At 42.2% G+C, this 27721-nt stretch overlaps 2 protein-coding genes across 4 annotated transcripts; both read left to right on the top strand.

The window, feature by feature from the left end:
• Nucleotides 1–5612: 5612 nt before the first annotated feature.
• On the top strand, nt 5613–10410 carry LOC109768432 (putative disease resistance RPP13-like protein 3). Of its 3 annotated transcripts, none has more exons than XM_073505000.1 (6): nt 5718–5906; nt 6143–6587; nt 6720–9018; nt 9146–9327; nt 9441–9576; nt 9841–10410. In XM_073505000.1, exons 1-4 carry the CDS (start codon nt 5791–5793, stop codon nt 9235–9237), a joined length of 2952 nt encoding a protein of 983 aa, XP_073361101.1. In that variant the 5' UTR covers nt 5718–5790; the 3' UTR covers nt 9238–9327; nt 9441–9576; nt 9841–10410. The 3 variants fall into 3 exon arrangements, with proteins under 3 accessions (XP_020182746.1, XP_073361101.1, XP_073361100.1); XM_073504999.1 differs by having other exon boundaries at nt 5719–5906; nt 6143–6239; nt 6348–9018; XM_020327157.4 differs by having other exon boundaries at nt 5613–5906; nt 6143–9018.
• A 12586-nt stretch (nt 10411–22996) lies between these two features.
• LOC109768433 (pectin acetylesterase 5-like) lies at nt 22997–26479 on the top strand. The gene is made up of 12 exons (XM_020327158.4): nt 22997–23266; nt 23534–23616; nt 23873–23999; nt 24141–24220; nt 24331–24420; nt 24542–24666; nt 24755–24815; nt 25058–25111; nt 25237–25314; nt 25440–25545; nt 25620–25765; nt 25925–26479. The coding sequence occupies exons 1-12, from the start codon at nt 23101–23103 to the stop codon at nt 26033–26035; spliced, it is 1227 nt and encodes a 408-aa protein (XP_020182747.3). The 5' UTR covers nt 22997–23100; the 3' UTR covers nt 26036–26479.
• Nucleotides 26480–27721: the final 1242 nt, after the last annotated feature.

Raw genomic sequence — 27721 nt, 5'->3', positions numbered from 1 at the left:
AGACACCTTGCTGTAAAACTGAACGCTGACAATTGCAGTTCCTCCAGCGTATTATGCACATCTGATAGCCGGCCCGTCCTGGGCTCGATTTTACACGGAGCCGGATACCTCGGATAGCCGGCCCGTTCCTTGCGGTGCATGGGCTTTTGGAAATGTTGCTGTCGGGCCTCTCCCTGCCCCCATGGAAAGATATCAAGCGCGCCATGGTTCCAGTGACGGTGTTATAAGTGCCTGCGAGCTGTATTGTTTTACAGCATTGTGCAAACAATAGCAGTTTTAAGGGTCACTAGCTGTACATAGCATGCAACACGGTGTTACGCATCCAGCTACGATCTTGCTTGACAACAGCTAGGGGTGTGAGAGAACAGAAAAATGTTCAGATTTCCTACTTGCTCTAGCCCTAGTGTTACAGATCCTACCTATCATCCTGCCATTCTAAGGTCCACATTTCTTCCACAAACTATGCTCCATCCGGTGCAGTAGGCAGGTGCAGAGCTTAGTATTATGCCATGACACATCAGAATTTTAGTGGAAGATGATGTAAGGACAGATAGATGGGACTCGCTGCAGTCCGTCCCAGGGAAGAAGAGAAGAAAACTCTACCTAGCATCGCGAATTAAATCTGCCAAAAAAGTTTATGTTTCTTCTTAGTTTTAGCTTTGAAGAGATGTATTCCTACTTTAGTTATCTAAACACGCTTATATTTCTTTACGGAGAGAGTACTTATCTATATGTTGTAAGACCTCAACCGTAAACTGTCATATGGAAACCAGGGACTAGCACGTGCCATGTAATGTCACCATGCTGCTGCATATTACTCCCTCCGTTCCAAAATAGATGACCCGATTTTATACTAACTTTAGTACAAAGTTGAGTCATCTATTTTAGAACGGAGGGAGTAGTTGTGTTCATGTTCGGAGTTCAGAATGGACTCAACATACTCATGTTAGAGGAGAAACAATGGACGGTGGGTGCATTGGACAAGCTTCTGAAAATACACAAGCTCTTGAACAGAGGTTTCAGGGAAAAACAGAGTGCTGGCAGCTCCACAAACAGAGGTTTTTTCCTCTGTTTCCTGGACCGCTAGCTGCATTCTCTGTTTAGTCCCCTGCCAGCGAGAGAGCGGCCGAGCGAAGCTCTCAACTACACCAGATATTGGTTGGATCGAATGACTCTGCTGCGCTGCTGCCTCAAGGTACTAAGATTTTGGCTCTGGAATTCCTTCTTAATCGCCAATAGAAGACATTGTATGTATCTCTGCCTGTGATAATTAAGCGAGGATATCTCGACAAGTAGCAGATTCTGTCAACGAATGCTGGACCTACTTGAACGAAATCCCAGCCAATGAATCTATCTATTATGTAATTATATAAAATAGAAGTCAAATAAGACACCATGTTCTTACACATAATCTACATCTATATCTACTAATAAAGCAAGGTGCGTTTCTTCAATTTTTTCATCCATTCACCACCGAAAATATTTTTTCTATATCTGAGGTGGTACTAAAATTTTATGGTCCATCTGCTAGAAAAGAAGAAAAAAAGAGTTTGTCAAGAGTTTCGTACACGGGCCACACACGCTAAGGCCCAGAAATGCCACCCATTTATATCCTGCGCACGCAGCTGGGAAACCTTATTTCTCACACTGAGCGACATATAGTTCGAGCCTCCCATCGGTCGCGCAATGTTGGGCCGGCCCAATTTAGTTTTTTGTGTTTCTTTTTTATTTTTATCTTTTTCCTTCCATGTTATTTTATCCTTTGAATTTCCAATATTTTTTTGTACTAATTTTCGTTAATTTAAGATATTCAATTTTTCCCATTTAAAACAATATTTGGACATTTAAATTTTTTTTGATATTCAATTTTAAAAACAATAGATTTTGAAATTGTTTTGAATGTTCAAAATAAGTTTCCATTTTCAAAAATTGTTCACAAATTCAAAAATGTTCATTTCTCCCGCCTTAGAAATGGTCCAGTTTTCAAAAAATGTTTGTGAATTAAAATAAATCTTCCTATTTCAAGTTTGTTTGCCTTTTTTCCAGAAATTAATGATTTTTTCAAATCAGGAGGTCACCACAACCTCGACAAGAAGGTGGACCTGAAGGAAAAAAACACGAGTTGGGTAGTGGCTGACACTCCGACCAACCCCACTACTTCGCAAGCCAAACATGACCCGCGAGAACACCACAACTCTCCTCTCTATCGCCGCGCTGTTGTGGAGTTCGTTTTGATGGACACATCAATTATCTCTCCCGATGCTTCTCGCAAAAAACTCTCTCCCGTTGCAACGCACCGGCATTTGTGCTAGTCCAAAACAATATAACATTATTGATCAATAATACTTACAGCTGAGATTTACAAATATTACGTTACATGAAAAAAGATATAAAGTCATGTGTATTGAACTGACACGTACAAGGTTTTAGAAGTTACATTCAACAATCATGTACACATATGTTGCATCTAGCACGTTACAAGCAGACTTTACTTTAAAAAAAGGAAAAATTACAATGCCAGGCACACGTACATATTGTTGTGTTCGGACAAGAAAACACGTGATGGCACTATCAGACACGCATCTTTTTTTTGGAAACTATATTTTTCCTATAGAAAAGTACGGCAGCAACTAAGGAAAAGTCTCTACCAAAACGAAGAGTCTGAGCGTGATGCAAGAAAACGGAGTCCAAGCAGAATACAAGGGATGAATCAATCCGGGCTCTTCAGCAAATTTGTTTAATAATTGATAATGTTGCCACAGAACTAGGCGGGTCACGTTGTTAATTATAAGTTAGTCCAACTTATAACGACTGAGATTAAAATCAATACATAAAATTCTGAAGACAGTCTATTAAGAGCTAGCAGTACGGGTGGTGTATGAGTTTATTTAGTATGGACATGATGACATCATCGATAAAAATATTATTTGGCTGCTCTGCTACTAGCCTCAATCGGGAATTATATTGTTATAGTAGACACAATCAAATTTCACATAACTAAAGCATAATATATGATTTTGCAACATATCGTACTGAAGAAAAATGATGTTGTGACTACATAACTAAAGGTTTGAAGTAGCATGCGAATTGTCATGAACATCATGTGATAATTCATTTCGGTCATGCTAAAAGTTATATGTGATATTAAAACCACAAGGGTACAATCCTAGCAGCCTGTTTGGTAAACACTTAGGCAGGGGAATGGGAGTTTGCACAAGGGTGTTTATGAAGGGATTAGTCATGGGAAGTAGATTTTTACTCCCATTATATATGATGGGAATTAGCGTGGGATAAAACTCTGCTCATGAATTAACAGGGTACCCCCTGGGAAGAAATAGGTGGGAATTGGCTTCCTCAACTCCCATTCCCCTTCCTACTTAAACTCCCATTCCCTCTAATCAAACAGTGGACTTTTAATCTCCTCACCCCTCAACTCCCATTCCCCATCTCGAATTCCCCCGAACCAAACACGCTGTAGGGGACAAGCTCTGACAGGGGTACGTAGTCAAGGGAACATGTTAACACTTCCAAGTAAGATACACTGATATTTGAATTTGTCTTGAATGAAAACCCATAGGAGATGCCCCGGTAGTATAGAAAAAGTAAAACCCAAATTCTTTACCACGAAAAAATAAATCGACATTCAGAGTTCCTATAAGATTGTGCATGTCATAGAAGATAAGCGAAATAAGAAAACCACCAAATTCTTTACCGTGATTAGGAAGAATAAGTTATGATGATAGACCAAAAGCTGATTCTTAGAGAAATAAGTTTGGCAAAAAGAGACCGAGGGATGGTGTTGTAGCAAAAACGTTGTAAGAAAAGAAAATCATATAATGTAACATTAGATAGTATATATGATAAATGTAATGATTTAGACTATTGGTCAAGAAACTTAGGGAATGTGTGAATGATGACTTAGCAAAAAGCCAGTATGAAAGCATACGATTATTACATTTTAATATGATAGAGTGAATCAAACACAATTAATTCTAGCCGCGCAAATGCGCGGGTCACACTACCAGTTCTTTTATACAATAGCAGTCGTTAGTTGAAGATTTATCTGAGTAAATCTTATTCTGCATTTGCGATTCTTTCGCGCCACAATCCTGCACATCCTTGTTGCCTGTTTGGAACAAATACTCTACTGCTGCCGTTAGGCTACTCATAGTGGGGAGTATCATATGTTACGGTAGCATAGCATTTAACATGATACGGTATCTATCTATATTACTCTAACCCTTCCTCCTCTTTAATTCTTTGCGACATCGGCATGTTAACTATTCCCGAGTGCATGATACCGGCTATGATACCACCACACTATGGCCAGCCTTACACTACATCATAAACTGTCCTCCACCAGGAAGCGCTGTTTTTGGGTCGTACTGGCATATGCTCCCAAAATGTTCAGTGCCATTTTACTGTTTCTGCTGCAAGCGCCCAAAATGTTTGTATTGTGGGTGGTATCCGTATGACCACACGTACGGCGACATCCGTTCGTAGATGTGCGCCGATATAATGGCTTCGGCACGTGGGTGGGTCCTGGAGCTAAGACGGTGAGTTTAACACCTAGACAATATGCGCAAGTATTAATTGCGTCAGTACCTGGATGGTGGGACGAAATGAGCTATGTCATAATACTCACGTTTAAAGTTTCGGGACGAAATGAGCTATGTCGTATTCTAAGTGGAAAATACCCAAAAGTGCAGCTACAAAAATCGTGAATGGTGGCGTTTATATAGTATTGATTATGTTGGATTTTGCTCGGAATACGGCGTAAATTATTTTGTCCCGAAACTTTTACCATGAGTATTATGCTAGACCATGTATGTTGCCCAAAAGTTTAAAAAATAGTTGAGCATTTTTTTTCAATTCGGGTGTGCCTGGACCCAGGTTCGGTGCTGTATTTTCGTTGGAAGAGCCGTTACAATTTTCTTATATGCATAGATAGAGGATGTGATCATATTAATTGGGTGTATTTGTTCCACGTGAGCTAACAAGTCCATCTTTGCCAATAATTTTCATCTTTGACTGGTATTTCCTTGATGCAATTTTTAGTGTGTAGCTTTCTTGCAATTGTTTCTCCTTTTTTCATGGGACCCAACAAGCCACAATAATTCAGCGGAAGTATTTTGGGACAAACAATAAAACGCACGTCGCTCGTGTGTCATATTCCAAAGGACAATTATTGCGTTAATTAGGACTAGGACGTGTGCAGTATAACTCTCTCCCCTCATACTAATAAAATATAAATAGTCATGTAGATTTTGTATTGAGTCAAAATTTCAAGTTTGGTTAGTTTTATAAGAAACATTGACACCTACAATACCAAATCAGTGTCGTTAGATGATTATTCGGCTATGCTTTTTAGTTAACATGCTCCCTCCCCTTTCGCTTCTAAGCGGCTGCTTGGGTAAACTCGTTCCCGCAGGGGTTCACGCGCGCATAGAAAAGAGTAGATACATAGGGGAACAAGAGCCACGAGCGAAAGAATTTTGAAACAAAGGAGAAAAAAGAATACATGTCGCTCGTGTGTTGCCATCCAAGGACCATTATTGCATTAACTCGGATGACGATATATTGTGTATTATCGCATAGGCTCATTCATTAGTGGAGTGCAACGGCTACGGGTAAAGATTACAACATGAGACTTGGTTCACAGCCATGGCTCGGTCGATCAGCTATATAAGCGCCTCCCCCTACCTGTGATCTGCAAATAGTAGTTCCAACTTGAGCAAGAGAGCCTTTGAAAAACAAAGACACTCGAGCAAAGAGAGAAACCGTCTGGACATGGCAGGGACGGCGGTGAGCATGGCGAGGTCCATGCTGGGGGGTGCCATCTCCAAGGCCGCCTCTGCCGCCGCCGCCGAGATGAGCTTGTTGATGGGTGTGCGAAAGGATATCTGGTACTCCCTCTGATCCATATTACTTGTCGCGGCTTTAGTACAACTTAAGGGAGTAATTAAGTTTGTAGTTACTTAGACCTTTAGACGTCAGCATTGCTACATTTATATATGTTGCGGGTCTAAAGTCTATTCACTGAGCCACTGAGGTGCAAATTTCCCTACACGTTGCTGCATAATACGGCTCTAGGACGACACTAGCTGTTGTCCTACATTTCTTATGCATGTTTGTTTGGCAGGTTCATTAAAGATGAGCTAGAGACGATGCAGGCATTTCTGCTGACTGCTGAAGCGATTAAGATGAAAGACATTCTGCTGAAGGTGTGGGCGAAGCAGGTGAGAGACTTATCGTACAATATTGAAGATTGCCTTAGTGAATTCATGGTGCATGTGACAAGCCAAAGCTTGTCGCGGCGGCTGATGAAGCTCAAAGACCGCCATCAGATCGCCATGCAGATCCGTGACCTCAAACTCAGAGTTGAAGAAGTAAGCATTAGGAATACACGCTACAACTTGATCAAGACGGAGGCCTCCAACAGCGTTGGGGAGGTGGATTCCTACAGGGAAGATGTCCGCAATCACGCGGCTAGCAACATTGATGAAGCAGAACTTGTGGGCTTTTCCAAGCCTAAGGAGGAGTTGATAAACCTGATGGATGTCAACACTGAAGATGGTTCTCCCAAGGTAATATGTGTTGTCGGCATGGGTGGTTTAGGAAAGACTACTCTTGCAAGGAAGACATATGAAAGTAAGGAAGATATTGTGCAAAAATTCTCTTGTGTTGCTTGGATCACAGTATCACATTCATTTTTCAAGATAGAGATGCTCAAGGATATGATCAGACAACTTTTGGGACCCGAGTCACTGAAGAAATGCTTGAAAGAACTTAAAGGGAAGGCAGTGCAAGTGGGTGACCTCTCCAAGTACCTCATGGAAGAGCTCAAGGATGAAAGGTATTTTATTGTTTTTGATGACTTGTGGACCATAGATATGTGGAGGTGGATCCAAGAATTTGCTGTTGCTAGCAATAATAGGAAAGGCAGTCGCATAGTAGTAACAACACGAGATATGGGCTTAGCTAAGGAGTGTTCTCGTGACTCACATATCTACCAACTCAAACCTCTACAACCAGTTGATGCTGCAAATTTGTTACTAAGAAAGAGTAGGAAAAGGCAGGAAGACATGGAGAGAGATGGGAACATAGTTGAAAAATTAGTTAAAAAGTGTGGTGGTTTACCATTGGCTATACTCATGGTAGGTGGCGTCCTTGCCACAAAAAAGGTAGCTGAGTGGAGACAATTTTATGATCATCTCCCTTCAGAGCTTGAGACTAACCCCAGCCTTGAAGCAATGAGGAGGATGGTTACTCTGAGCTACAACCACCTACCATCTCATCTAAAGTCGTGCTTTTTGTACCTAAGCATCTTCCCTGAGGATTTTGAAATTAAGAGAAGGCCTCTAGTAGATAGATGGATAGCTGAGGGGTTCATCAAAGCTAGGGGTAGGGTAAACATCGAGGATGTTGGAAAAAGTTATTTCATTGAGCTAATCAACCGGAGCATGATTATACCATCAAGAGTGAATGTGGAAGGAACCGTTAAGAGCTGTCGAGTCCATGATATCATGCGTGATGTCATGGTTTCAGTTGCTAGAGATGAAAATTTTGTGTACTTGACCGCGGACGATAATTTAACTAGTGTGACAGAGGAGAATTTTCGTCATGTATCATACCATGGTAGAAAGTTCCTAAAGGAATGCATAGATTGGAGGCATGTCCGGTCATTAACTATGTTTGGTGAGAGACCCATAGAGCCACCAGCTCCCCCTTTTTCACCTAGCACGGGAATGCTTAGAGTCCTGGATCTACATGGTGCACATTTCAGAATCACAAAGAAAGATATCAAGGACATAGGATTGTTACGCCACTTGAAGTATTTGAATATTGGAAGTGCTAAAGCATATTCAAATATTTATAGAATTCCGAGATCTATAGGAAAATTAAAAGGTTTGCAGACTTTGGAGATAAGAATGACAGATATATCAAGAATACCAAATGAGATTTGTAACCTTCAGAGTCTCCGTAGCATCCGGTGTAAGAAAACACATTGGTTCTATCTTGGTCTTCAGCCCTCTATGGGGTGCTTGATGGACATGATGTATCATCAGATGATTACTGGTAATTCTCATGAAAAAGCTTTGAAGCCACGCATGCCTTGCTTTAGGCATTGGTCAATATACAAAGGTGTAAGTGTGCCGAGAGGGATTAGCAAGTTACAAGAGTTACAAACACTAGAGGTTGTGGACATCAAACGGAGTGATGCCAATGCAATTAAAGAGCTAGGTGAGCTTGTGCAGCTAAAAAAACTTGGGGTGGTAACGAAAGAGGCCACCGAGCAAAAATGCAAGTTACTTTGTGCGGCTATCGAGAAGTTCACTTCCCTGTGCTCTCTTAAGGTGAACACAAGCCAAAATGGCTCTCTCGAGTGGCTGCATTCTGTTTCTTCTCCTCCCCTATCCATGAGGAGCCTCCAGCTGGTTGGATGTCTTGGAGAAATGCCAGACTGGATTGGAAGTTTGACACATTTAGTGAAGATTTATCTAGGGCATAGCGAGCTGAAAGGTGATAAAACCATGGAACTATTAGGCACACTGCCCAACCTTATGCTCCTTCGTCTTCGTCAGAATGCTTATGTTGGGAAGAGTCTAGTCTTTGGAGCAAGAGCATTCCCAAATCTCAGGGAACTAGATATTTTTTACCCGGATCGAGTGAGAGAGGTGATATTCGAAGAGGACACCTCGCACCAGTTGGCAAAGATACAATTCCGTGGCGGCCGATGTGTGGAATTTATTGGCATCAAACATCTCCCAAGGGTCAAGGAGATTTCACTTGGTTTGGAGGCTAGAGTGGCGAAGCTTGGTGTGCTGCAAGGGGAAGTGGAGGCACACCCCAACCATCCCGTGCTGCGACTAAGGGAAGACTGGAGCATGCATAACATAGACCCCTCTGTACACGAAGCGCAGGAGGAAGAATTAGCTAATTTTCGGAGGCAGCATCAGCAGGAGAGATCCGCTCATAATCGCAAGTGGTGGCCATGGCGACGACGGGCGCAATTAGGTCAGCTAATTAACTTGCATTCCGTTCAGCTAGTAGTACTGGTATATAAATAGCTATCAACTGATCGAGATGATAATTGCTACTACTATGAATATACACTTACAAGTTACAGTTCATGTCTATGTAGTTGTTTTTGTCCACAACAGCCAAGGCTCCAATGTAGAAGATGATGGAGATGATTTCTTCTCTTGCACTTCTCATGACGAAGATGCTTGCTGAAGATACAACTCATGGCGCATTGCCTTATATATTGGTTCAGAAACTACTCCTATTGTTGAAGGCAACTGACAAGGATCCAACGGGGCAAAGGTAAATCCTAACCCTTCCTTATTCAACCTGATGAAATTAGTGTGGACTGAATACTGGGAGCGCATTTGCTGATGAAATAAACTCCTCTGCTTTGTTGTATGCTCTGTACTCAGCTCGGAAAACCGACCACCCAACATAAGATGCTACTACGTACTACAAAGCTGCATATGCTGTTATGCTGCACTTGGACATCACGTTCAACTTCCTTACAAGTTTCAGGTTGATTATCTCCTCTCCGACGTTATACAGGTACCACTCAAATCTTGTTTTACTTGGGGGATGATTGGTACCGACGAGAGATGGAACAGTCCTTAGATTCGAGTTCAGTGTTGTGGTGTTACTTGTTAGGTGCATTGCTATTTCAGCCGCAAAAAAAGAAGGTGCATTGCTATTTATGTGTTGCATATAAAAGTTATATTGTTTTCTGTAATTTGAATTTTTCATACTTAGCAGGAAGAAATTTGTGTTTTCATAATAATCTCTATTAAATCTTTGTACATATTTATTCCGCAGGGGAGAAGACGTGGAGATCCAATACACTTAACTATACAAGATGCTACTGCTAAGCTGCATATATTGTTATTCTGCAATTGGTCATCAGATTGAACCTTGCAAGTTTGCTGCTAGTTACCTCCTGATGTTTTTACGGTCCAAATGGAAGAGGAGTGGCACATATCTTGTGGGTATTGGTGGAACAGAGGCGAGCAAGATCTCTGATCGAAAGTTCAAGTGGCAACTACTGGCCTAAATAATTGTAAATTGTTTGGAAAAGATCATGGAACGGATGATCAATCTGATGAGAAGACCTGCAATTGTGAATACAGAGTACTTGCTTCCTTTACTAGCTAGAGTATTTAAGTACCCGCAACCTGTATTGGCGATGCTGTTTTAATTACAACACCATCGTGCAAATCTAAAGCTATATTGTACTGCTGATTGGGGTGTAAATTATTTGCTGTACAGCATCGTTAGTGTGTTGTGAGAACACCGCCGGGCAAGCCTTCGTAGTTCTTTTGCTGTATGGCTGCTGTTTAATTTGTTATGAGAAACATATGTTATGGAATCGCCTGTAGCCTTTGCCCACTTGCTCGGTTTATGGGCCTGTGTTTTTGTTGTTTTATATACATGGTGCATATAGTGTAAAAGTTCTTTGTCAATGAACAAAATGCTGGCAAACAACAGTATATCTGTCCATCATTTTTCTCACCGACACAATAGTTCTGGATGTGGAAAGGGAGAAACGTAGTGCAGGGAACACAAGAGCAATGTTGAAAATATGGTCCATTAGCTGGCATACTTATAGCATAGCTAGCAAGCCTAGACGCAGAAAATGTTGATGCTCAATTGCTTGGACTTGGCTACACTGCAGACATGAATAAGTACCATCTTCAGAATGTTCACCACTGAACCTCCCAAAGATGGTTGAAGCTGGAACCGTGCATACGATCCAAGTCCATGATCACCATCACCCCAATAGCATTTTTTAGTACAAAATCTCAACAATTACCCAACTACCACTTCCTCCGTTTCATAATGTAGTGCATACAGTTTTTTAAAAAGTCACATCACAAACTTTGACCAAGATTATGGAGCAAAATATTTACATCTATAATGTCAAACATATATCATTAGATTAATGATAAGACGTAGTTTCATCTTTAAAATTACGGCATTTATTTTGGATTGGAGGAAGTACTAGTTATTGAGGTAACTTGGCTACCAAATAAAGTAGCACACATGAGTAATACTGATGGACTCGCGCCGGCGATGCCACACTCACATATTCAACGGCGTCGCTGAAAGCGATCAGATGCGTGATGGTGATGTCGTTCCCGGCACCGGTGGCGGCAGCGGAGCGGCCACCCCTGCCCTCGACGCCTAGGCGAAGCTGCCCGGAACAAAGCAAAGCGCACTCACTTAGACCAAGAACTTAGACACCCTAGTAGAATACGCTCAATCGACTGCTGCACTCGTTAACTCGAAACCCTCGATCGCAAGGGAGTCTACTGGTGTGACAAGGTGACACTCCCTGGCAGCCCCGTTACTCCACTGCTATCGGTTCATGCACCAATTGTTCTCAACTCCAAATTCTGCATACGGTCCACCTGCACGATGTCCATTTAAAATTTTAAATAACGCATTGGGTTGGCTGCAGCGAGATGATTTTCGCAGACCTAGTAAAGAGCACCTTGGAAAGGCCAGCCAATCTGCTTGTGTTTTGATTTAAAATAGTAGCAAGAACAAGGAAAAGAACAAATGCCGCCCACTTTCCTCAATTCAATTCACGGGGATGTAGCCTTCACTGATCTTGGTTTGGCAAGAGGAGCATGGCAGCACCACCTTCTCACCATGGCAGCAGCACCACTATGAGCCACCCGTTTGTGGATTCTCGCCGCGTCAAATGCATCGATTATGGCAGCACCTTGCTTGCTATTATAAGCAAAGCTGCAAGCCGACCTTCTCTTGTGTAGCTGCATAGCATGCAAGAGGTTTCAGGCAATGCAGGCTCCGTCGAGCATCTAGCTCGGCATCCATGTAGGAGTAGTCACTCTCCCACTCCCCGGGGCGGAAGCTTAGCAACGGACGGGATGCATGTTCTCTCCGTATATATATAAAGGTCACATAGCTCATCCCCCGAAGCATAACAACCGGAGAGCGAGAAACTCAGCGACCAACCGGAGCGAGCAAGAAGCTCAGCGACCAACCGGAGCAAGAAGAATGGGCTACCGCTTCGTCAGTGGCCTTCTAGGTGGCATGGTCGGTGACTACCGTGGTGTTAAACCTTCCAAAGATCATCAGGTACATCCGGTGAATCATTTCTCTCGCACTCTTTTTTTTTGAACCTTTAATCAATCACACGTAGATATGACAGGGTCATTGTGCAGTTGTGTAGGAAAGGAGAAGCTGCGCAAAACAACACGACCGCGGAGTACCGTCCCGAGTTCCGCGAGTGGCTTGTTGCCCTTGGTACCTTCGGCCTGGGGTTAGGAAATACTATGTATGGCTGCTCCCAGATCTCCGGCGTATCGCCCACTTTCTGCCTATTTTTGAATCAAAACGACAATTGTCTCCTTATATGTGATTGGATGCGTACATGATCACCCATCCATATGACTAAACTATACCTCCAAATGTTCTTGATCAACCTTTCATCTTCTCTTCCACCCACCTCGATGTTCTCTCCCTGGGCCGACCCTAGCACTATGTAGGTCCCAGTTTGAATGAGGTATAAGAGGGTATCATAAGGACGCGGCTAATCTGCACCCGAGCTCATATGCTCCCGCATGAACAGTAAAATCGAAAAAAATCAAAACAAATTCAAAAAATTCCAAATTTTTTTGAGAGAAACATTGACAAAAGTTCTAAGTGCCTGCAAAAATTCGTCATGAAATCACATTCCTAGAAGGCGTGGCAGAAAAACAAAAACAGTACTCTGAAAAAAGCTACTTTCAAACGCATTTTGAAGCACTGAATTTGTTTTTTTTGCCACGCCTTACAGGAATGTGATTTCATGATGAATTTTTGCAGGCACTTAGAACTTTTGTCAATGTTTCTCTCAAAAAAATTTGGAATTTTTTGAATTTGTTTTGATTTTTTCGATTTTACTGTTCATGCGGGAGCATATGAGCTCGGGTGCAGAATGGACTTTTCGGTATCATAAGCACTTTCCGTCGGTATATCATAAAAATTACTATAAGGCCGTAAAAATGGAAAATGTAATAGGATTAGCAAATAATGTCTTACTACACCATCTATGTGCGATTACATGATGCAAATAATGGCTATAAGACACATCTACCCAGTCATAAATAATTATTTGAATAAATACAATGTGATGAAGTGCGCCGGGATATGGGGGACATATGCCCCCTCTCCACCCCATAATAGTGTTGATATTATGTTGTGCAAATCAATTTTTACAACTCACTTCGCGAATGCCTCTGCCGCCTCCAGCGATGGCTGCCGGCTGCGCACAGCCCACCCCTCCTGCGGCAACCTTTGCTCCTCCGGCAGCGTTCCGGCTGCCATCTCCTTTTACCGGAAAGTTCGTTCCTCCGGCAGCGTTCTAGCCGACGCCTGTCCTCTGGCAGCGTTCTGGCTGATGCATGAGATTACACGACATCCAAATAAAGGATGAATGTTTTGGGAGTACAAATATCAATCACGTCCTCAACATGAACAATCGAAAAGAGCAAAACTGATTGCCACTCTATTGGAAAAATTTCTATCAACTGACACAACTCTATATTATCAACACATATGCACTTCACTTGACAGTGGAAATACCGTTATAAACTTTAATATCACCAACAAACGCTACAGCCGATAGCAGCTAATTTTAGTTACCTACAACATTAACTACGACCGCATATATTTCTATTTTTACCAGCTGTGACATTTTTACTTGGCCAGGGGTAATCCTCCTTGTAGAAAATAAAATAAAATAAAAAACACATGTAAACAACATGATAGGAAAGGGCCGGGCGATGTTGGACATTGTTGTCACGGACTTACTCCCATTCAAGCGAAGCGAATGGAATCAAATCATATTGTGTCTATATGAGCATACAATGCAAATGCAAAGTCGTACTATAATTTCACTCCCATGAAGTAACCATCAAGAACTGATTGAGCTTAAGTTAATTATGTAACTGAATGATAAAGTTCAGGTGTATCTCATGTGAGGATGGATAATCATTCACCTGCATTGGTCAGGCATGGAAGAAGGCTTCACAAACAAAGGGTAATATCCATTTAAAGTCCACAAGGTAACAAACATAACTTTACTACTACTCACACATCATAACATGAGGTGCACAAAATTTTATCAACCTCATTCATACCGGTCATTCCACAATTATTCCTAGAGAGTTCAAAAGGGACCTGAAAGCATGACAAAGGCTTGATATTATCTCCGATCGCTACAGTCGGTGGTCCTTCGAGCCGTCCGTTTCCGGGTGGTGTGCCGTGGGGGTCTCTCAGTGCGGCTCCAAGCTATCCGATCTTCCCAGACGGCTTGTGCCCGGGCGGTCCAGCGGGAAGGTCAATGGCAGGTGGACCGCTTGGCTTGCCCGGGGCCGTCGTCATTGGGCGGCATCGGGCGTGCCCGGGAGGAACCTATTGCGCGTGCGAAGGTGCAGACGGGCCCGCCTATCGGCGTCGTTGACCCATGCCGGGTGGGTTCGGTGGCGACTGGTAAGGCTGCATCGCGCCTGTAGCGCAGGCTTGCACGTCGGGCCTCCCTGTCGGGGTTGTACGCATCGTGTCGATCTGGTTAGCCCGCTTTAGTGGACCCTGTGCCATGGCTGTAGACCTGTGCGACCCAGGTGGAAGCTCCACGACGGGTGGACCACCCGACGCGCCTGGGGCCACTATCATTGGGCGGCTTCGGACACGCCCCACCTGCGTGTGAGCGCCTAGCTAGACACGCCCGTCAGCTTCTTAGCCCCATCCGGCTGGCTTGGTCGCTATAGTTGACGGTCCTCCGCCGTCCGTTTCCAGGCGGCGTGCCGTGTGGGGGGGTGGGGGGGGGGGTCTTTTGGTGCGGCTTCGAGCCATCCAATCTTCTCGGATGGCTCGTGCCCGGGTGGTCCGGCTGGAAGGTCCATGATAGGTGGACCACTTGGCCCGCTAGGGGCCACCGTCATTGGGCGGCGTCGGGCGTGCTCGGGAGGGACCTGTCACGTGCACGAAGGTGCAGACAAGCTTGCCTATCGTCCTTGTCGACCTGTGCCGGGCGGGTTGGGTGGTGACAGGCGAGGCTTGCGCAGCGGCTGTAGCGCCGACTTGTGTGTGGGACCTCTCTGTCGGGGTTGTACGCATCGTTCCTTTCTGGTTAGCCTGCTTTAGTCAACCTTGTGCAGAGGCCGTAGAGCCGGCTCATGCACGGGCCCATCTTGATAGGCCCGTTGGCTGTGTGTCAGATGTGCGCGTGGTGCCCTGGACATCGGCCATGGTGCACACAGGTCCCATATTCATCTCAAAGGCTTCTTAAATGTCCGGGCTGTCTGGTAGCACTCATAATCATCTCATATATGGGATGAGTATAAGGAGTGGTCGGGCGTGTCTGGTCAGTGGTCCTGCGTCCGTCACATAGGATTGGGTCCCCATAGAGCATTTTTTTCTTTTTTATTATTTCTTTTCTTTGTCTCTCTCCTTCTCCATCAATCACATGCATGTGACCGGATATATAAGGAAAAAGTGAGGGACATGGCTGCGTGAACAGAAAAACAGAGGGTCAAAGCGGACACGCCCGGATGCTGACCGGTCGCGTCTGCGCGCGTTTTAGGGGCTAAATTTGTGCAGTCCGGCTGTAGATGCCCTTATGTTCCTATGGGGCGAGAACAAATTTACCGCTGATGAGTTGCAAACTCTACACATAAAGTACTGTTCTATCCAACTTCTTGATAATTAAAATGCTGTTTAACTGGCCAAGTAAATACGAAAATTCCAACTGTTTCAGGTATGCCAGGCACACCCGCTCTGTATCTCTCAGTAAACTCCCCACACAAAAAGTGTTTCCTCTTTATTTTCTCATCATGCTAGGTTTGACACGCTGTAGAATTCAACGCTGACAATCACAGTTCGTCCGGCAGCCTTCCGGGCTCAATTTGGCATTGAGCCGGATAGCCGGGCAACTGGTTTGTTGATAGAGGTGCACACAAAAAGATAGGGGTGCACGCAGTAATAACAGAGCGTTGGGGATTGTTGCTGTAAGGCCTCTCCCCGCCCTCATGGAAAAATGTCAAGCGTGTCATGTTTTACTGTTAAGGTTGTGGTGTTTCCAATTCCAGTGATTTGAAGTGCTTGTGCTTGTGCCGTATTGTTTTACACCATTGTTGCAAACCTAAAGCTATTGTGCTGATTCGGGCGTAAAGTATCTGTTGTACTGCCTTGATGGTGCCGTGAGGTCGCCGCTGCGCAAGCTTTCGTAGTTTTTGTGCTGCGTGGAGTGTCTGTGTGACCATCTACCTTCGTATGACTATGTTTACAGGCCTCTGTTTTTGCTGTCTTGTATACATGATGCATTTATTGTGAAGCTCTTGGTGAATGAACAGAATATTTGCAAACAACAGTATGTCTGTCCATAATTTTTCTCACCGACACAATAGTCCTTGAATATCTGACATAAATATAGCGTGCCTAGACTTAGAAAATGTTGATTTCAAGCACTAAAACTAACAAAGATGAGAGTATTCATTTCCAGTACAAGTGCAGAACCCCATCCATTTCCCTCACTGATTGGGCCATATAACAGAAATAACAACATCGCTGATGCAGTAAAACAAACCTGCAGTCGAGGTGCATATCGTGACCAGAATAAAAAACATCAGTTCAGTCAAATTCTGTTTCAAATGATCCGAGGGAGGTCTTGAGTGTCTACAAGTTCAAAGTTCAGGACGGACAAACACCAGATTAATTCTTATATTTTTTTGTCTCCTTTTCCTTGTTATGATAGGAAGCAACAACGGTACACTGATACACACCTTCTGGATTACTGCAGATGAGATGGGAAACCTTCAAAGGTATCGAGTCCTCACAGTATGAAGCTCCCATTAGGCTCACCATTTTCTACAACGATAAAAGTGTGGACGTGTCAGCTTGGACAGAATGCCTAGCCTCCATTTGCTGCTAAACACATGTACCTGGCTCCCATTACGCTCTGTGCGTCAAAAGGTTGCCCGGGTGCACAGAGCGTCGATGCCGGTCCAACTAGAAGAAACAGCGACCGAAAAAACAAATTACTGTAGAGAGCGGCACACACGACATTATCACTGTAGCAGCCGTGTTTTTAAAAACAATTCGGAGCACTTTTTAAAATATGAACTGACTTTTACGAAAGCGAATATTTTCCGACATTGGGAACATTTTTTGAATATTCTGAAATTTTCAAAGAATTTGGAGCATTTTTCCAAAACATGAACATTTGATGGAAATATGGTTTTTTTGGAAACGGGAACATTTTTGAGATTCAGAAAAAAAAACGATAACGCAAATTTCCAAAACCTTTGTTTTTGTACGAACATTTGTTGAATCTATGATTTTTTTTGGAAACGGGAACATTTTTGAGATTCAGAAAAAAAGGAGAATGCAAATTTCCCAAACCTTTGTTTTTGTACGAACATTTGTTGAATCTATGATTTTTCAAAATGGGAACATTTGTAAAGTTCCATAACAAAATTTTAAAATAAGATTTTTTTTGAAATTCCGAACATACCCTGAATATATGATGACTTTTTGATCTGTGAACAATTTTTGAAAAGGGAACATTTTTTAAAGTTCCAATTATTTTGAAAACACAAACGTTTTCTAAAAAGAAAAAAAAGTGAAGTCTGCACATTTTTTAAAAGGAAGTTTTGAAAAACACAGACAAAGAAAACTGTTAAAAGACACAACCAAAAAATGAAAATAAAAAACCAATAAAAAATTCAACCTGAACCTTTTCAAAAATTGATCCCCAAATCGATGATCACTGTACAGCCAAATGGGCCGGACTGTCGGTTGCTTGCTCGGTACTGTGCGATTGGGGTCTATTTGGCGCACTATGCGTTAAATAGGGAATTCTGTTTGCAAGAGAACCATTTCGATTTTTTTTAGCAATGTTAACCACTTGGATGTTTTTGTTTGAGGGGAAGATAACCACTTGGAAGCGTATCAGGATTCACGAGTCCTGTTACCTTAGTCAACAAGGCCCGGACCAAGCCCACATAAATGTAAAGCCGAGCCCATAGAATCTCCCCGTCGTCAATTGTTTCCCCCTCGTGTTCATTAAATCAATGCAGGCAAATCCTATATGACGCGCGTGTGCGTCCAGGAGCTGCGGCTTCGCTGAAGCGACTCCCCACTTGGGCCGGCCCATGAACGGATTCCTGTGCCGTTTTCCTTCGCTGTTTGTTTCCTTCGATGCTTCTGCATTTTTTCGTTTCGTTTTTCTTAAGCGGTTTCTTACTTCCAGTTTTTCACTGTTTTGTCCGATTTTCTGTTATTTTGTTCCGTTTTTTTATTTTTCTGTTTTGGTTCTTTTTTTACGTTATTTTTTTATTTTTATGTTTCTGTTTTCTTCTCTTTATTTACATATTATATAAAATATTCACAGGTATTACAAAAATGTTCATTGTATTAAGAAAAATGTTCACTGTATATTGTGAAAATTGTTCACCTTTGCATATAAAAATGTTCATCGTATGTTATCAAAATGTTCATCATATATTATGAAATTTTTCAACGTTTGTTACTAAATGTTCAATGCGTATCGACAATTGTTCAACACATACATTTATATTTTTCAAAAATGTTCATCGTATATTAAGAAATGGTCACCGTGTATTATTTAAAATGTTCAATGGATATCACAAATGTTCAGTCTATGTTTTTCTAAAAAAAATTCAAAAGATTACAATACTTATCGTATCGCGCCTCTAATTTATGACCAGAGCTCGGTAGCTGTCTTGGTTAGTGGCACTCGTTCACGAGAGGGAGGTTGTGAGTTCGATCGTATTCTCGCTGGTTCATAACTTTTTGGTTATTAATTTTACTTGCCCTGGAGCTCGTCTACCTCCTAATTGGCCAGCCCATTTTCTGTGCCTTCAGCGAAGGGTCGCAATTTGCCGCTGGCAGGCGGCCAATAGGAGCTCCCATCAATGCAGGAACCTGCTACCGTCTTGCGTCTAGCGCGAGACAAGCGGGCCGTCCCAATACTGCAACTCCAGAGAGCGGTTTTGGGAAGCTTCTATGAACCGATTTGGACTGGCTTTATAAGCTTCCATGTGGATTTTATTTCTTTGTTTTGCTTTTACGTGTTTTTCTTATGGTTTTCATCTGTTTCTTGTATCTATTTTTCAAATAGATGCCAATTTTTTAAATACATGTTGTAGATTTTTCGTATGGACACAAACCATCTTTTATACATGTTGAATATTTCATTTAAAACATGATGGACAAATTATTTTTCAAATATATGTTGAATATTTTAGAGGATACATGCAAAACATTTCTGAAATACACGTTGAAGGTATTTATAATAGTATGAAACATTTTTTATAAGCCTACATTAACAGTTTTTTTTACATTATATAAATATTTTTTGAGATGTTACAAACATATTCTTGAAAGACGTGAAGATTGTTTTTAAATGCCAGAACTCTTTTTGTAATATAAGAAACATTTTTTAGTTATGTTGATATTTTTCCAGTACATAAACATATATTGTAAAATGTGACAAACATATTTCTGGATGCACGAACATTGTGTACACATTTTTCAAAAATATGACTAACATGTTTTTAACATGTGAACATTTTTTTTACTGTGATGATTGTTTTTGAATACTATCAATAGTTTCTAAAAGTTGGGTAATTTTTTTTACAATGCATTAGCATTTTTTACATGTGCAAATGAGTGCTTTTAAAAACTTTTATAAATTCAGTTATGTAATATATGCATTAAAATACTTTCAAAATAAGAAAATAAAACAACAAGAAATAAAAAATAACAAATGAACAAACCAAGCGACAGAGGTCCCTACTGGGCTGGTTCATTAGAGGCTGACCTGTCGCGAGCACACACTGTTTGTCGGAGCAGGTGGGACAAATGATGCTATATATCTCGCTTGCTGCGAAACTTATTGTCCGCTCGCCTAAGGGCGACACTAGATGGCCGACTCAGAAGCAGCCTGGCGAAGTGCGATTCACATCGATTTTTATTTGTCGTTTTTACATACTTTTTAATCTTTTACCTGGTCGGTTTTAGTTTTTCTTTCTTTTTGATTCTGTATCCTTCGCTTTCATTTACGTTCTTTTATTTTCCCTTTTCTGGTTCCCGGCATACATTTCGCTTATTTTTTGCTCTTTCTTCTAAGATTTGTATTCCAATTCTTTTTCTTTGTTCATCATGCATACAAAAGCTTAAAAACAATTCCGAGGATACTGGGAACTTAATAGTGCTCATCATGTATGTTAAAAGGATTTATGTCACCTTTTTGAAAAATGTTTGGTGCGTATATAAAAAAGGATCACCGTTTATAAATTTTGTTGTTGTGTACTTTAGAAAGGATTATCCAGTATTTCAAAAATATTAATCAGTTATTTCAACTAATTAATATAATTATTAAAAAATTGGATATATCAGGAAATTGTTCATCAGTATTATAGAATATTCATTGTTTCTTAAAGGATGTTAATCATGTATCTAGAAACTGTTCATTGTGTATTTAGAAACTGTTCATCAAGTATTAAAAAATGTACATAGTTTCTTTGAACATGTTTATCATGGATTTTTAAATACATACTGAACATTGTTTTAATATCCGGTGTTTTTTTAAATACACTACGAACATTTTTAATACCCGGTGATTTATTATATAACACGATGAACATATTTTGAACACAATAAGCTTTTTAAAAACTTGGTCAAATATTTGAAATATGTGATGCTTTTTTAAACGTGATTATTTTTTTGATGCATGATGAACCTTTTCTTAAAATACTTTCAACTTTTTTACTTACCTACTAGCATTTTGGTAAAACTAGTAAAATAAATATATATTCAAAATTAACTTGCAAGGGTTAAAATGAAACTATCTTTCTTAATGATACATTACTTAATTTTTTTTTGTAGTTTTTTCTCCTGGGATTACACAGCCGTCGCTCATGTATTGCTATTCAATACACAATTGTTATTCTTTATGGGAAAAAACTTCTGATATATTTATCTACTGTCAAGGCAAAGTACAAAGAGCATTAGAAATAGAAATTACATCCAGGTCAGTAGGGCACCTTACGATGACTACAAGTACTGGAGCAGACCGAAGGCGGGCTCCCATCACCCCCCCCCCCCCCCACCCCCTCATCGGAGCCGAACAAACCTTGTTGTAATGGACTGTTGGGAAGTCGTCGTGCTAAGACCCGACAGGGCCAACGCAGCAGAATAGGAGCCACCACCATTGAAGAGAAGCTTAAATCAGAATGATCCAACCTGTACACACACGAAGACAGACGAACAGAGCGCGGGCAGCGAGGTCCCGGTGGGCACTGGTCATGGCGCGGGGAGGCCCCGGGCTCCCCTCGTCAGATCGGAGGCGATCTGGTCCGCTCGTGATGTATGACCTCCGGCCGGCCTGGATCTCCGGCGTGCACGCGGCTGCTGACGTTGTGGCTGGTTCGGAGGTGGCGGTAGGGTGCTTGGCCGGGGGAAACCCTTGGCCGCCGGTGGCGGTCACGGCGTCGATGGCGTCCCGGACGCCATTCCCTCCTTGGTGGCGGCGCCGAGGCTAAACCTCCCTTGCCTCCCCCCTTCCCCTGCACCCGGGTGAAAACCCTAGCCCCGGTGGTTAAGCGGCGGCGGCGCCACAGCGTCGACACCTTCTTGAAGGCGCCGACTTGGGCATGGGGATGCTGGGCGTGCATGGCGAGATTGTCTGGATCCTGGTGGCGGCCCGTCTGATCTACCGCGTCGCAGCTCCGGGCATGTCTCGTGACTGCGGTGCTTATCTTCCGGCCGTGTCTCCGACGGCGACCTCGCCCTTCCTCACCTTGTACTTGCCGTGGTGGAGCGGTACTTCATCTCACTCATTGATGGCGGCGGAGTTCGGCGGCATGGCGCTGTGGAGGCTCGGCGTCCGATGCGCGGAGATGGACTCGCGCAGTAGGAGGTAGCTGTCTGGCGTCATGGTGACGTCGATGGCAGAAGTGGCCTTCACAAGGTAGAAGACTCAATATAATCTGAAGACGGACCTGTGGAAGATGGCGGCGACAACACAAGAGTGCGTCTGACCGGATTGTGCCCCAGGCCCGGTATGTGGCTCGGCTGGGGCTTCCGGCTTTTGATGTTAGGTTTAGGTGAGTGGTTTGGGTAGTGGCCCAGCTAGCATCCCTTCATCATATGGATAAGAGTAGCGGCATATGTTGCCAAGATGGTGGATTCAGGTATATTGTTTGTAATACTTTGTAAGGTCCTCGAGAATAATTAATAAAGTGGCCGTATGCATCTCCCAGATGCAGAGGCCGGGGGTCATCCTCCTTTTCTAAAAAAAAAGATCCACATGGATCCACCGTAGAAAAATACCGACCGAATCATGTGAAATGCATCGGAGACAAACCTCCACAGACGACGCTAGAAGCACCACTGGGACAAGGGATAGACGGGGAGAACCTTATTCCATCTTCAAAAACCGCAATGGCCTCACCACTTTGAGCAGGACACAATAACCCTAACAAAACTCAAAAAAATATCCCAAAACAGAGCCCTCCCACCGGCAACGGTCAGGATCCACCACGTCTACATGGTCCTAAGGCCATAGGAAACGAGGTAGACTGCCAGCGGGAGGTACGAGAAACCCTAGCGGCTGGGTATCCTTGCGTATGAGAGAAGCAATCACACAATTATTGCATTAGTTAATCATGGAAAACAAATTATTGCATTAACTACGATTAAGGCATGTGTACTATACTACTAAAAAAATTACTGCATTCCAGATTCGTTTATTTTGTAAAGAGAAGTCAGCTGGTTCATGGGATCATTTTTTAAAAAGGGGTTGGTTACACATTGTACGAGAGATTCCTTGAAATCTCATGGGAATATGTACGTTGTCATGGGATGCCATCGACGATCGAGGCCATATGCATGTTACTGTAACATGCATGCCAGCCACTGGCCGGTAGGTCATAGACTAATAGAAATTGCTGCGTCGTTTGTTTGTATGTTCAGCATAGCAAGGATTAGATTGCAGATCGAGCCAGTAGTCTCTGATTGACCACACCGGCGACCGGGACGGCCATGGCGACCGAGCAGCTCCTCCAGTGTCGACCTGGTTGCTTGGTGCTTCTTCTCCTTCTCCTGGCCTCCGTGATGATGTGCCCTCTTGTTTGGTCCTCACCGCCGACCACCGTGGGACGGCCGCCAGAGCTAACCCTCCTCGCCGGCGCGGCAGAGAAGGGCGCAGGTACGCATAGTATCATGTATTCACATGAGAGCTAGCATCAGCCGCGAACTTGAATCAGTTAGCTTCTTCCGAAGTTTAGTTTTGCTTCGACAGACCTCTCTAAATTTTAGCGATTTCTTATGCAAAGCAAAATCATGTTATAAGAGAGGTGTAGGGGAACAAAATCATTCACATATCCACTTATTTCCATGTATAATGGCTGCTTATTACACTTGCATATGTATTGGCGCTGTGAACTGTGATCCCAATCCCATATACACATTTCAGTGTGCTTGGATGGAAGCCCGCCGGCTTACCAATTGGAGAGAGGCTTCGGCTCCGGATCTCACAGCTGGCTCGTCTATCTAGAGGTTACCATCATTCATATTGTTTCTTATGACTGCTAGTTGCTTCACACCTCGGTTCAAAATTTAAAATTCATGACCACCTAGAGTGCGTGAAATTAATTTTATCCATGTTTAACCACCAGCTAATACAAATTTACTGGGTGTACTTTTCATTCGCATATCCACACCAATGATGGTAAACGTCGCTTACTAATTAAACACCACGCAAAAGGTAGAAATATGTCATCTATTTCCAACCAGTAAATTCGGTGTTTCCCAGGGAGGAGGGTGGTGCAGCACCGTTGAGGCTTGTTCGAAGCACACAAAATCTGCGCTTGGTTCATCTAACTTTATGGAAGCGGTGCAGCTTGCTGGGATTTTCAGCAAGGACCAGAGCCAAAATTCTGGTAATCTGCAATGTTCTGTTGTTCTTACATAGTTTTATTGATCAAAGCTTTTAATCGGCCTGAGTTCCATTTCTTAATGGCCACCTACCTATCTTGGCCGGCCTTGCACTAGTTCTGATTACTTACAGGATTATCAATTAGATTTCTACAACTGGAATAAAGTTTTCGTGCGGTATTGTGATGGGGCGTCATTTTCTGGGGATGCTGAGTACGAAGATCAGGTAGGGCTATTTTCTTTTTGTGCTCTCGTTTGATATTCCATTGTTTACTTATTTTCTGAATTACAATGATATGTTGTATTGTTCTGTTATTTAATGGATGGGGTTATTAGGATGGAAACAGGCTATTCTTCAGAGGGTTGCGCATTTGGGAAGCGATCATTGACGAACTGATGGAGAAAGGACTTGCTAATGCTAAACAGGTCATACATTACAACAATTGACTAATATTCCAATTTTATAGTGTTTTAAGCTACCAAGAAGCATATATTTGTTGCGATTCTTGAATGATAATTGACTATGTGAAATATCATCCTCGATCAGGCCCTCCTTGCAGGTTGTTCTTCTGGTGGTTTAGCCACACTACTGCACTGTGATGATTTTAGTGCACGTTTTCCTCGGAAGGTTGCAGTTAAATGCTTTTCTGATGCTGGATTTTTTCTTGACAAGTAAGAATACTCTTAAAACTAAACAAGTATTGGTCACTAGATATTCCACTTTACATGTTTTTACGTGCTAATTACCTTTCTCCGGCAGAAAGAATATAGACGGAGAAAGGTTTTTCCGGTCCGTGTACAATGGGGTTGTTCACCTCCAGGTGAGCTGCTTGGGAGACAACTACTTTAAACCAAAAAGAAACATTTCTTAGTCTATGATTGATCTAGCCTTTTGTTTCGCCCTCTTCTAATTTGTGTTGCATTTTTTATATTAAAAAGGCTGTAATGTGATATGTAAAACCTTTATTATTTTTTATCTTTATATGTGGTTTACTACTTATGCCAACATTCATGCATTGTCAGTTTGTCACTGAGTCTTTTCTTGCTGATGAATTTCTTTCAGAATGTTAGCAAAGTTTTGCCCAAGGACTGCCTCGCTAAGATGGAACCACTGGATGTACGCAGTTAGAAGTCCCGAACCATTGTTTACTTTGATTTTCTTGCACACACAGATTTTATTGTATCTTGCTCACTAGTAATTGAAAAGAATCATTTGCTGACGTACTTAATGTATGTCCCTAGTGTTTCTTTCCTTCTGAGCTTATTAAGAGCATCAACACCCCCACTTTTATTCTCAACTCTGGATATGACTCTTGGCAGGTAATTAAGTGTCAATTGATCCTTATATTTATGAATTCCTTATATTCATCTTGTAAGCATGCATCTGTCTAGACTAAAAGTTCTAATTAGCTATATATTTATACATGCTCCTTGATGATCTGTAGATACAAAATGTACTAGTACCAGATGAATCCTCTCCCGAAAATTCATGGTTGACCTGCAAGGCTAACATCCGAGACTGTGATTCCACACAAATTGAAGTCCTTCATGGTTGGTGCATCTTTTCTCTAGCATCGGGTAGGAATACTACCTTTCGTGTTCTCTGAACAGCGTTCTATATCTAGGATTCAGGAAAACAATGGTGGGTGATCTGAAAGTCGTCCAAGATAAGGAGGAGTGGGGATTGTTCATTGATTCGTGCTTCACCCACTGCCAAACACCATTTAAAATCTCATGGGATTCACCAATTTCCCCAAGGCTTGGAAATAAGGTAGACTCTTCTTTATGGGTGTGTTTAAATCAAGTAACTCGATATCTAGGATGTAAAATATTCATCACACACCATTATTTATGAAGTTATTTTTTTGATGAAACATATACATGTTTATAGTTCGAATTGATATCTTCTGCTTTTCATTCTGCCGATTAGACGATCTCACAAGCTGTTGGAGATTGGCACTTCAGCAGAGGCCAAAGGGTAAAAGAGATCGATTGCGAGTATCCATGCAACCCAACATGCAGCAGCCAGTTGCCTTCCTAATTTAATTTGTACTATATATAACAACAATTGAGGGCCTTGTTTATCCAATGTTAGTTCCGGATAATTTCTGTTTGTTGCCATACTGGAAAATAAAAATATTAAATACCAAGCATGGTTGCTTGGCGAGGTTTTGATTGCACTATGTTTTTTTTTGCGGGGAGATTGCACTATGTATTATTTTGTATGGTTTCGCAAACCTAAGTTGCTTCATATTTTTCATATATCTAAGTTTGACGTGCTTAGCCGTTTGATATATCCATGCCGAGTGAAATTGAATGAGGGATAAAGACATGCTACTAAAGGTGGCCGCTGAAGCAATGAATGAGAAATACACATGCTACCTTGGTTTTTATCAAAATAAAGCATGCTACCTTGGTGAATACATGTGGCACGTGGCAAGTCAAATGTTGTCACGGAAGATGATGAAGCATAAATACCACCATCGAGTAGCCAGCCCATCCATGATTTCAAATCATAACTTGAAGACGTGAGCATCAGGAACACATGCTACAACCTGATTGAGAAGAATAAAATCACTAGAACCATTGATGACAGTGATTCTGGCATGGAAGTTATTGAAAACCAATCATATAGCAACATCGATGAAGTTGAACTTATGGGGTTTTCCAAGCCCAACACAAGAGTTGATAAAGCTTATGTAAACATATCGATTACATAAACTATAGCCTAGTCAAATAAATACAAAACAGTGTGTTACACCCAACACATACGTCTATCTGTACATCTCTAGCCTCTTGAGGATCATGGGAAGACCAAACTTGGGTAATAGAGTGACCACGTCCATCGAGACATGGATGTACCTAGGGGATAAGGAGAAGGAGAACCTTTGAAGAATCATAGTAATCACGACCTTTGCCTCGATCATTCTGAAGTTCTGTCCAATGGACGGTCCTGGTGAAGGAAATATGCCCTAGAGGCAATAATAAAGTTGTTATTTATATTTCCTTATATCATGATAAATGTTTATATTCATGCTAGAATTGTATTAACCGGAAACTTAGTACATGCGTGAATACATAGACAAAACAGAGTGCCCCTAGTATGCCTCTACTTGACTAGCTCGTTAATCAAAGATGGTTAAGTTTCCTGACCATAGACATGTGTTATCATTTGATGAACGGGATCACATCATTAGAGAATGATGTGATGGACAAGACCCATCCGTTAGCTTAGCATAATGATCGTTAAGTTTTATTGTTATTGCTTTCTTCATGACTTATACATATTCCTCTGACTATGAGATTGCGCAACTCCCGAATACCGGGGGAATACCTTGTGTGCTATCAAACGTCACAACCTAACTGGGTGATTATAAAGATGCTCTACAGGTGTCTCCGAAGGTGTATGTTGGGTTGGCATAGATCGAGATTAGGATTTGTCACTCCGTGTATCGGAGAGGTATCTCTGGGCCCTCTCGGTAATACTCATCGCTGTAAGCCTTGCAAGCAATGTGACTAATGAGTTAGTTACGGGATGATGCATTACGGAACGAGTAAAAAGACTTTCCGGTAATGAGATTGAACTAGGTATGAGGATACCAACGATCGAATCTCGGGCAAGTAACATATCGATGACAAAGGGAAGGACGTATGTTGTTATGCGGTTTGACCGATAAAGATCTTCGTAGAATATGTAGGAACCAATATGAGCATCGAGGTTCCGCTA

This window comes from Aegilops tauschii, chromosome 7 (genome assembly GCF_002575655.3).
Source record: "Aegilops tauschii subsp. strangulata cultivar AL8/78 chromosome 7, Aet v6.0, whole genome shotgun sequence".
NCBI classification, from domain to species: domain Eukaryota; kingdom Viridiplantae; phylum Streptophyta; class Magnoliopsida; order Poales; family Poaceae; genus Aegilops; species Aegilops tauschii.
Note: the sequence above shows the minus strand (reverse complement) of the source record. Positions and strands in the feature narration are given on the sequence as shown.